Genomic DNA, 12,143 nt, shown 5'->3' with positions numbered 1-12,143 from the left:
ACAGCTTCTGTATGATGATGTCAACACAAGGTATTCAAATTATTTCGATCTGGATCTGATTCTGGATTTGGTGCGACTTTGAAAAATGTTCCCATTATAACAGATAGGAAGTGGATTGATCCAATAAATCAGTAAGTATCAATGATATCAAGTTGGAATTTGAAGTTTTTACAGATCTGATTGGAATATGACCAAAACATGGGCTATTTCTGTAATAGAATAAATACACATAACTGGGTGATAATAAATGACATCTGGATACATTTCCCAAAGCTTTTAATTTGGCCGGTAAGCTACAGGGCCATTGGTCCTGTTTTTGTATTTGTGTATAAGTAACACACTTTATATTCATGCACTCTGTCCAAGTGAGTGTCGGTTGATCTATGGGGGCACCTGTCTTTTTATTATTCTTATTCATGTAATTTTTCATAGTTTTTTTGCTTTGTACTGTCTTTCATGTATTTGTATGCTGAGCTCTTGCAACTCGTTTTCCAATGCAGTTTTTTTGCAAATGGCAAATAAACTGATACTGATATTGATACATTATGTAACTAAAGCTCAAGCTGCTTCTTTTTCCTCACATTAAGCAAATAAGTGGTAGTTTTTTTTGTTTGGCTAAAAAAAAAAAAAAAAAAACAGGGACAAGCTCAAGCACCAAATGAAAACAAAGTAAAACAGGCTGACAGTTGGGATCATCCCTCATGAATTTAGCTCCAAGTGAAGTGTTATATTATGTTATCACAGTGGGTTGTTCAGTAATGATGGATCCCTACGCTGAGGTAATGGCAGGAAGGATGCGCTAAACCTTAAATATGTGAAAAAAAAAAGAAGACTAATATTGTGTTTAGTTAAACTAAATACAGAAATTAACTAAATAAACCTCTTTCAATGCGAGCATGACTGGACCACCCAGGCATTGAGGCATGATGCACCTTTAATGGTCCATCCTTCATCCTTGTCCCAGAAGGCAGGCAGTGTAAGATTAGAAGCCACAACTTTCACCCACCTAAAAGGGCAAGATCTCATTACTCCTGCAGCTAATGGGAATCCCGGTGTGTTCTCTGCTCTGTTTCTGTCTATGTTTTAGACTGTTGGATGACCAAATGTGTACACTTCTGCTCCAGTCAGACTAGGAGTGAACAGGATTGCAAGTCAGAATACATGTATTCTTGTTTTTTAATGGTTTTTATGGTAATGAATCCAGGTGTAGATGTGTTTATCTGCATCTGAGTGTGTCAGTGTGTTCTATCCAAAAAGCAGTGTGTTCCTTGTAGGCATTTCATCTGGCCAAAGCTGAACAGAGCTATTGGACTCTAGGTCATGGAGCCTCCATCTCCCTTTCTCTCCCTCTCTGCCCTTCTCCCTCTTTCATTCCCTCTGTCCTCTGTCTCTTTTTCTCTTTCTGTCCCCCCCCACCACCACCACCACCCCCTCCTTCTCTTAGGGGAAAGTAGGACAGCTCAGATTTCTGAAGCTGCTGCTGTGAAAAGGGAGAAAAGGAGGGAAGGGGTCTAAACATAAAGAGGATAGACTTTTTAATCACTGGTAATTAAACTTTTAATGTCATATTTTCTATCAATGCCATCATTTATTTAGTTTTAAGTTAGTAAATAATCTAATGAAGTGACATAAAAGAGTAGAAATATAATATCAATCTGGTCTGACTATTTCCTCTTAGTGTATGTGTTGTCACAAAGCTTGATAAAATAATTAAAGAGGACGACAGGCAGTGAAAAAACCTGACAAGACATGAAAAGAAAATCGATGCATAAAAGTAGCTGCGTCCTTCAGCCGACAAGTGACTGAAGTCAAAGAGCTGGCATTGAGATTTGTGTCAGCAACCACAGAGAGACAGATAAAGACAGTGATCTTGGCATGTTTAGAGAAAACTCCCCATTACGGGGGCAGTTTGTACAGAACTGTGGCACATAGTGTAATTTCCCTGAATGGGGAATAATTGTTTGTAGTTGTCTGTGATGTTACTACGTCAGTGGGACGTGGGGCCCTTACAGAGGTCTTCCTCTAATGTTAGACTGTCTTTGTCCTTCATACACACCAATGCCATTCAATTGTTTGTATATAATATTGATTCTATGATAATGATAGAATTATATTTTCTAAGTGTGTTTCAGTACCGTACGTCTCTTGTGAGAACAGCGAGTTTGCACTTTCTGTACCACATTTAGGTTGCGATATAACCAGTGGACCGTTTCCAGTGTATCGGTAAAATTCGGCCAGTGATGTCACCCTTTGTTTGGCCTATCACAATTTGCCCCCCCCCCTTTTGCCCTCCTGCTGTAATCAGACAATGGTTTCAAATCAGGTCTGAAAAGACATTTTCTGGCTAGGGTTTCCTGGAAATATGCCCTGCTTTACAATTAAGTATCTGCTCCTTCCTGTTGGTAAAACATTTGGCTCCATGCAGGGTGATTCACAGCAGGTGACCACAGTAAACAGAAGAGAAAATGTACTTGCATCCCATGACTTTTACGAAACGTTTTGCAGTATAATGTAAGATATTTTGCCTGATTGTGTATTTACCTAATGTTGACCTTTTTTTTTTTTTTTTTATCACATTATAAAGACATTTATAGATCGTTCAAATGCTAAACTAAATCTGTGCTATCTGGCCTACTAATTAAATTTGACTCAGCTCAGCCCCATTTCTCCAGACCTCACATTTCTGAGCATAAGTGGGTGTTAAAACTGCCTTGTTCGTAGACAGAGAGGGCTCTGTGGCCTAACTGACACCCTAATATATAATATGGTCTGATGTGTGGCTGCACAGTTGCAGAAATGGCAGGCTGCCACTGTACCTACGGTATTCTCCCTATACATCTCTCTCTCTCTCTCTCTCTCTTTCTTTCTATAGCCCTCTCCCTCCACAGCTTCCCCTCTCTGGCCGCTAAATCCCTTTCTGCCTTCTTTTGCTTCGCTGAGCCCAGATAGGCCTCTGTGTCTTGGGTCTTAATTTGACGGGGTAATTGGATGACAAGGGACAGTTCACCATCCCTTCCTCATGAGTCAGCAGAGTTTTCTTGGCTTGTGCCTCCCACTCCTGCTGACTATGGCGCTGAGCGGGGACGGCCAATTGTCCAAGGCTCATTCAGGTTTTTGTGTCTCCATCTCATCATCCGGATGTCAGTCTCCCGGGCGGCCCAGACCACACACAGCACCACATTACAGTCAAAGGGCCTTTATAGAGGGTACTTGTTAATGGGAATATGGAGCCGGGGTGGGTCTTATGAGCCAAATCAGGTTATCAGTGACTATACGTTGGCAGCAGTAATGGGGTTTTCTAGGACGGGGGCGAAGCAGAAATGGCGAGATGTTAGCAAGAGTTTCTTGTGCCAAGACTGATGACCTGCTACAAGTCGGCACCTTGCATATTTTCATATAGGTGACAAGTAAACAGAAGTGTAGAGCAGCTGTTCTGTCACTGTAGAAACTGACACTGAAAAACTATAACCACACAAAAAGTCTGATTTTTTTTCCTTTGTTTTAACCCTTTCATGCATAGTGGTCACTACAGTGGACAGTTATTCTCCATCTGTTCTCTTGTATATTCGTGGATTTTGTTGTTTTAGTTCCATATCAGCCAACACAGTGCACACTTATGCACCATCCCATAATAATACACTGACATTCATACCATTTCTGTAACTTTGCTGTTTTTGATAAATCTGATCTGCACTAACATGTTTGAGTGTAAATCAATTGCTGATTGTTATTAGATTGTAATTATCATTTTTCTTAACAACATGTTTGGGTTTTTTTTGGTATATTATCTCCATGAAGTGAGTTATAACTAATATTGGAGTATATTTAAATATGAGAAAACATCAGATTAGCAGCCTTAAAAACATTTTTATTTCATAGCTTTTACACAGTATATCAGTAAATACATGTTTCTTGGCTTCAAATATTAAATGCATGGTATCCATCTGAGTGGGCATTTTTGCAACTCCATGAAAAATAGGTTCATAAAAAAAAAAAAATAACGTCAGTTGCATTGTTTTTTTCATGTCTAGAGAGGAACCACTGTCTTGTCTCATCCTGTCCCTGTACACTTTCATCTATATGAGCCTTCCCTCTGTGTATATGTATACGAGCAAAGAATGGATGAACATGGGAATATAAAGTTTGAGATTGTTACTTAACCCTTTCATGCATACTGGTCACTACAGTGGACAGTTATTCTCCAGCTGTTCTCCAGTATATTCATGGGTTTTGTTGTTTTAGTTCCATATCAGCCAACACAGTGGACACTTATGCACTATCCCATACGGTGACATTCATACCATTACTGTAACTTCATGTTCTTGATAAACCTGATCTGCACTAACATGTTTGAGTGTAAATCTATTGTTAATTGCTATTAGACTGTAATTATCAGTTTTCTTTAAAAAAAAAAGTTGTTTTTTTCATATTATCTCCATGAAGTGAGTAATAACTAGTATTAGAGTATGTTAAAATGTGAGAAAACATCAGATTAGCTGCATTAAAAAGGCTTTTGTTTCATAGTTTTCACACAGTACATCACTTTCTGATATTGCGTTTTAAATATGTTTTTTGCTTCAAAAATTAAACACATGGTGTCCAAATGAGTGAACATTTTTGTAAGTCCATGGAAAAATAGGTTAATTAACAAAAAAAAAAAATCAACCTCATTGGGGTTTTTTTATGCCTCAAGAGGAATAAAAACACTCAGGAAAAAAATCTTGACTAAAGTTCTCATAATTCATGCATGAAAGGGTTAAACACAAGCTGTAATTAAAAATAAATAGTTCAAGAATTTTCATTTTGTCTTCTTATCTTAACGATACAGGGGTTATTTTCTTTTGTTCTGAACAAAAGGAAATAACCCCTGTATAGTTAAAAATGAAGTTGTCCTCCGAAAGGGGTGGGGGGGTGGGGTGGCGGTGGTGGTGGTGGTGGAAAAACTGTGATTAAGATTCTCATAATTCATACATGAAAGTGTTAAAGTTATCAAAGTTTTTACGCCTTTCTATATAGACCAAGCCAACCTATGTGCTTATATAGTTTTCCTTCCTATTCATTAATGCACTTGAATCTAATTAGAGTACAAATTGTGTGGTTAAATCTTGCCGGATTGCCTGGTGCTGTTCAAGCTGCAGCTACGGCGGAGGAAGCACATTTGTACACAGCAGAGAACTTCCCTGTTCATATTACTTAGAAAGTATTTCCCTGATGCTCCCTTGTTCCAGGAAGAGATGGCATGGGAACTAATGTTAAATTTGCATATGAATATGTGATGTGACAGGACATTAGAGACCGCCTCTTGAAAGATTTTTTTTTTTTTTTCTTTCAATAACTGAAAGCTATTTTAAGTGCTTTAAAACATCACCCGCATGTGATGTATCCTAATATGAGTGCAGGCTGCTACGGCTAATGGCTAATGTACCATCAGAACTGTAATCTAGCACAGTAACTCCTATCTGATGTAATGACTTGTAATGTGTATGTAATACCAGCAGAACTATTTTGAGAACAGCAGCCAAATCTCCAAGCAGAAACATGCGTGTACTGTATGCGTGTGAGCTACCGGACGTGTACATACATGCATGTGTGCACACTTCTGTTTGCACAACACGTGTTCTCATACGGTGCAGTTTACTTTCTCTTTGTCTGTATTCACCACTGTCTAGTTTCTGTCTAGCACTGTCTCTGTGTGTGTCTGTGAGAAAGGATTGTGTGTGTTCTGTGTATGTCAACACCCATAGTCCATATTTAGCTTGTGTCTATGTGAGTGTGTTCAATAAATCCATACATATCAGGACATGTAGTGTGTGTGTGTGTGTGTGTGTGTGTGTGTGTGTGTGTGTGTGTGTGTGTGTGCTGCCTAAGGCTCTTAGTCTTTCCCTGAGGAATTACATCACAGGGCAGATATCAGACCTGAGTCATCAGAGAGGTTGAGAGCCCCGGCTCTGCTCCTCCATCTAAATGAGAGCTCAGTTAAAAGCATCAGAAGAAAACAAAAAACAAAAAAACAATAATTTCTTTCTTGCGTGCTGTTTTCTTTCTTTCTTTCCCTCCTTCTTTCTTTGTCTTTCTCTCATTCCTCCCGTTTGCCCTACTTTCTCTTTCTTTTCTTCCACTCACGAGGCAATCTAATATCATTGCCGCACTTTGAGATGAGATTTCCACAGCTAATTAAGGATCGGCTCCATCGTCTCGTCCAAATTACTCTGCAATTGGTCATTTGATTTATTTGCCTATTAAGGCAGCCTCTGGAAGAAAACAAAACTGCAGGGATCGCATTAGTTCAGGTGGAGTATTAACGTCATGCTCGCCCTCAGCTGATTGGTATCATCTGACTGTTAACATCGCCAGTCACAGACAAAGCCGTTACTGAACTGGTCTTTATGTGATGAGGAGATACTTTTCTGATGACTCATATTTTCCTGCAGATGCTGGTTATTACTTTTCAAACTTATGTCACTGCTATTCTGCTTCTCTTCACCACCAGAGCCTCCTTTTATTAGCTTATCACCATCTCTTGACTTGTGCATTATGTACATTTACTCCATGCTTCAAGGATGTGGCGGAATTTAATAGTTCTGGGAACTTTTAAATGATTTGCAAAGTCTCTGTTGCAAAAACAAGATGAAAAATCAGTTTCTGATACTGGTGAATGAACACGTCTGGAAAGATCTGACTGTCACTGTTTATATAAGACTTTGGTTAAAAGCTCAACATTTTGACAAGCCATATAATTAAGCAGGACTTAGCCTAATGCTGTGTATCAAATGGGATTTTTCTATTCACAAGACTTGACTTGTAGTTGTGGCAAAAGAAAGACTTGACCCCACAATTGCGATATGAAATCCTATTATTATTTCAGAATCTAAAAGCAGGCCAATCTCGCTGTCTAATCTCAACATTTCGGAACTGAAAATACACTTCCTGTCAACACTTCTAAACATGTGTGTTCTCACCCAAGTATATGTTTCCTATCAACATTTCTGCAGTAGATCTGTGCCAGAATTATGGTGGTCTAACTGCTCATGGTGCTTTTCAATTGTACCTCACAGAGATTTTTTCTTTTTTATTGTTAGATTTATGCACTGATAGCACTTGGTTAGATCCAGCCAAAGATACTAATGCTTAGTTTAATACAGTTAAAGGCACCGTGATGTGATTAAAAGTGATTCGCAATGTTTTTTAGTAATATTCAAACCAAACCACAATCTTTTCCTAGCCCTAACCAAAATGCTTTCATTGCCCAAACCTAAAACCACCTCAGGATGTTAATGGATTCTGTATGTCCACCATCATTACTTTGAGATTATATATATCATATACAGTTCCTTTTTGGGTTTTTTGCTGGAACTTTGGTCTATATTTAGAGATATACAGTCAGGTCCATCTGAGGTCTAATGAAAATGGAGGCACTTTATTTTAAATGGTTGTAATTCCAAAACGGTTGATGCAATATTTGTGTCCGCACTTAAAATGGCATCGACTGCTCAGTAGTTGTCACAATCCAAATATGTACAAACCCTGAAAAGTGATGTTCCCCATTTTGTGTGACCAACTCTTTATATATTGACAGTCGATAGAAACTTTGAGGTAGAAATGTCTGCATATTTCTACTTGAAAGGGGTTTGTAATTATTCATTGTGGATTTATTGATGACTTAGTGCTCGGGTTGTTGAGATAATGATGAGTTGTCATGTTGTCACGGTTCATTGCACAGGGGTTGGTCTCTTTGCAAAAGTGGACCAAATACACACTGAGCAATACTCAGTGGGTATCTACACAATTTGAGGACTGGTTTTGAAGGCCCAAAAAAGGCCACCATTGTTAGTCTAGTGAATGGCATCATGCCACGTCTATCACCTGAACAACGTGGGTATGGTGGAGGCTGGTTTGAGCTACAGTGATGTAGCCAGGCCTATGTACGGGCTGTTCCCAACCCACAACCAGAAACCTGGTTGAACGCCACAACACCACAGGCTCTGTTGATGATAGACCTCCTGCATCAAAGCAAACGGAGGCCATACCCGGTATTGACTGTTGTGACTTTGTGTTTGGCAGGTGCCATTTTCTTTTGTTAAGTTTTTTGTTTTGAAATTATTCTTGAAACTTTAGATTTTTGTTTCTGTATGCCAATATCCTAAACAAATGATTCATATGAAAAAATTCCAGTTTAGGGTTTCAAAATAAGAATTATGTCGAAAAATGTGGTCTCAAAGTTTTCATTGACTGTGAGTGTATTTATTCTGTTGAACTTGTGAATCATAAATGTTGCCGTTAGTGCACTGACCGACCTGTTCTTGTAAACCTGTATTGCTGCTTGTCTGCTGCCTTCGTGGGGCTTTCCCCACTGGATGACTAACTGTGACGTAGGTGAGGGTGTGTATTGGTCTGTGGGAGTGTGTGCAGGGAGGGGGGTGGGTGGGAGTGACAGCTGTGCAGGCTAGATATGTAGTTAACAGTAGGAAGCATTCATACTACACATTCTGCTGTAGTGTGTCATCAGACTGTCTCTCTCTCTCTCTCTCTCTCTCACTCTCTCTCTCTCTCACTTCCTTCTCCTTCCCACTCATTCTTCCCTTAACTTCTCACGTCTGTCTGTCTCTGTTTCTCACTGTCCCACACATACACACAAACACACACAGATATGTGCTAGTCTGCAACGACTAACACACACTTCCCCCTCTCTCTTCCCTCCCCCAGCCCTAGACCCCCCCCCCCTTTTTTACTCCCTCAGTCCCTCCTTCCCACTATAGCAAATTAAGTCGTATTTCTTTGACTGCTACCACTTTTACCACTATTTCCTCCTTCCTTCTTTAGAACTTTGTCTATTCCTGGATTATACCTCACCTACACACACACACCCTCTAGTTCCCTGAAAAAAAAAAGTAAAAAAAAAAAAAAAAGAAGTTACTTCAATTACAACATAAAGCTGTTCTTGACTCTACCAGACGGGGTGTGTCAAGGCTTTTGTCCATGTGATGCCGTATTAAATATCAGAGTTAAAAGAAGAGGTAGGGGGGCTGTCTGTGCATGTGTTCACGTGAGCTCTTTGAGTGTATGTGTGTATGTGCAAAAGTCTCCAGGTTTTTTTTTTTTTTTGTTCTTTAGAAAGAATGTTGGCATAAAGCTTGCCACCAGGGGAGGGAGGAGAAGGTCAGAGTGCTCAAGTGCTGCCCCAGGTTTGTTTCATTTCATTTGTTCTGTAATGAGTCTTGTTAGTGCTGCGAAAAGCAAGAGACATCTGACTGGGGGAGTTCAAAACGAAGCCACGGGGAAGGAGAGATGAAGGAAAGGAGGGAGAGGAAAAGATACAAGCCAGTAAGCCTTTAACTTAAAAACTTTGGAACATTGTGGAGGCACAAAAAATGACAAAGACAAACGTTTTCACTCCTTCCTCCCCTCATCCTCTCTTCCTGTTCCCACTGCTCATTCCCCTCTCTACCCCACACCCTTCTCAAATGAACCCTCTTGCTTGGAGCTCTGAAAAAGAAAGGAGAAACTAAAGCAGAGACCTTGCAAGAGCACTGAAAAAGTTGGCTGTGTCTGTGCATGACTGTGCGTCTGTGTGTCTACCGGAGTGTGTGTGCGTGTGTGTTTCCTTGTGTGTGTGTGTGTGTGTGTGTGTGTGAGTGCGCCTGGGTCTGTGTGGGAATGATTACATCAGCCTGCTCCAGCCTTATGATTGGTTGGTGAGCGTGTGGTTTGATTCAGTGTGCCTTGGAGCCCGTGGCTGAGGCTGTAACCCTTTGTGAGGGGGAGAGAGAGAGAGAGAAAGAGAGAGAGAGAGAGGAAGAGGGAGGAGGGAGAGAAAGAAAGATAGTTGTCAGACTCAACCGGCACTGGAAGCACTGTACTGTACCTGCTGCCTGCTAGCCAACCGCTGACTGTTTCTGTGTCCTGTGATCAGTACAGATTCCAGCTCTAGGTCACACAGACAGTTTTTTTTTTCTTTAAAGACAGACCCGCTGGCCTAGATAGACTGAAGGACTAGTCTCCAGGCTATGTGACAGGTAGCGCAACTCAGACTGTCATCTGTCGGCATCCAAAATTGTCTCAGTTTTTCTGTGTGGAGGAGAAAAGGGTGACAGTTTTGCGGGGTTTTCTGTCACTGTTACTGTGTTTGAGAGTGTGTGTGTGTGTGTTTGAGGGGAGGGAGCCAGGCTCACTCCAAAAATGCCTTCGTGTTCCCCGGACTGCTGCCTATTGCGGGCCGTGGAGGTAAGAACTCTCTCATTCTGTGTCTGCCTTTCTTCACCTTCCTCTCTTGTAACATTTCAAGACATTTTTAAGTGCTGCTATGCTTAACCAGAGATGCAGAAAGGGAATATGTTAATACATAAAAGGCTGGAGACAATTTGTCTTTTTTTAGATGTGAGCAGAGCTGTTATAAAAAAAAAATAAAAAAAAAAAGAGTCAAATACGTCAGCGGCTTTGAATGATTGAGGCTTCATCGCTTTTTTTCTTCTCTCAATTACCATTTTGGATGGATAGAGCTTCAGGCCTAGTCTGTGCAAACTGTGATGTCTGTATCTTTGCTCAGGAGGAGAACAGAATTTCTTTGTCATGGTATATTCTGTGGGAAGTGTGCATACATTATATGTGTAGGCTTAGTAAGCTAGATTCCTCTGCAGGTTAAGTAGGCTGCTCTAGTTTTCTCTGTGGGCCATTCATTGTGTATCCTGTGAATATATGACTATGTTTTCTGCTAAAAGCAAACCTGTGGAGCTACGGACCAAAAATAAGATAGATTCACTTTATTAATTCAACTTTTCTAATGTCTAGTGATCTCCCATCAATGGGTTCTTGCATTACCTGGTTTTGTACGCCTCGACTTTGTGTATGGACACTACTGTAAATGAAAAGATGCATGAAAGATGAAGGAATGTCTGTTGCACAGATGAGATTTCAGACTGGGGGTACATCTGTTCATCACCTGATCTGGTGTTCCCATACAATAAGTAGATTATGCTGCATACTAATGTGTAGGTGCTTCCTCAATATGTTTGTAAGGATGTGTGTGAGTTAGTAATGGAAACAAGATAAAACAGGAGTTATTCATAGAATGGAAAAAAGTGTCATAAATTATTCAACAAAAAGTGCATTCAGACTGAAATTCAGTATGTCTATACAGTAAGACTCATCACTGACTAAGTTTCAACATATTAACTCACTGTCTGGAAAAGAACTGAAATGGAGCTAGTGGTGTGTTCAGTGTTCTTATCTTTAGACAATCATATTACACTCTTAATATGATGTAATTGGAAACACCATGCTGTCCTCTGTTCTACATATCTATTGAAAGACACAGTTGTGCTTTGTGTTCACCAGAGTACATACTTGTTGATATAATATATTAACAAATATATATTTGCAGAACAAGTTTCTTTAAGAAATGCAGGTCTGTGATTTCCAACACCACACAATTGCTACATCGTCTAAAATGTCTGTTCTTTTCTATTGTGTGCTATAATTACAGGCCTGTGTATGCCATAGTGTATGGGGTGCTATATGATAAATACTATACTAGTGTTTGAAGTAAATTGCTGGCTTCACCCAACCATTAGGCTAAAATGGTTTGTGTCAAAAGGACTTTTTCACAGATTATCAGTTCTTATGGTGGTAATCATAAAAATATATAGTTAAATTCTTTCTCCCTTTACAGTTTCCCTTACAACTGAGAGATGAAATCTATTAGCCTCCATTTCCCAATACTGAATAAACAATTAGGGCTGCCTCAGCGATACTGAAGCATCGAACTACCCTCATGTGGTCATTATTATAACTGAGCCTTGTTGTGTTCCCTTATAGATTGTAAAGATCTTCAGTGAAGATGGCATGGGTAAAGTGGTGGAGATCCCAGCGGACATGACAGCCAGGGACCTCTGCCAGCTTCTGGTTTATAAAAGCCATTGTGTGGACGACAACAGTTGGGCACTTGTTGAACACCACCCGCTGCTAGGGCTAGGTAAGAGGCAACGCAGTGCACAAACATACACGCTAACTTGCCCACGCTGTTAGGTGGGCTGTTACATGCAACAACAAACTCACTGACATACACAGGTACATTCACATGTATTCATGCATGCAAGCCCACATACTTGACAGATCAGGTCCATGTTCTCACGCTGGCATGTATTCAA

The 12,143-nt window shown here is 40.1% G+C and overlaps 1 protein-coding gene across 5 annotated transcripts in view; it reads left to right on the top strand.

Annotated features, from left to right (window-relative positions):
* grb10b (growth factor receptor-bound protein 10b) overlaps window positions 1–12,143 on the top strand; it is a 112,664-nt gene that overhangs the window by 83,574 nt on the left and 16,947 nt on the right. For all 5 annotated transcript variants that reach the window (XM_030157605.1, XM_030157603.1, XM_030157604.1 and 2 more), the window contains one exon: window positions 11,812–11,968. In XM_030157605.1, coding sequence (XP_030013465.1) covers window positions 11,812–11,968 — 157 coding nt within the window. The remainder of the gene's footprint in view (window positions 1–11,811; window positions 11,969–12,143) is intronic.

The sequence above is a fragment of the Sphaeramia orbicularis genome, chromosome 16, assembly GCF_902148855.1.
Source record: "Sphaeramia orbicularis chromosome 16, fSphaOr1.1, whole genome shotgun sequence".
In the NCBI taxonomy this organism is placed as follows: Eukaryota; Metazoa; Chordata; class Actinopteri; order Kurtiformes; family Apogonidae; genus Sphaeramia; species Sphaeramia orbicularis.
This window is presented reverse-complemented; position numbering and strand designations above follow the sequence as displayed.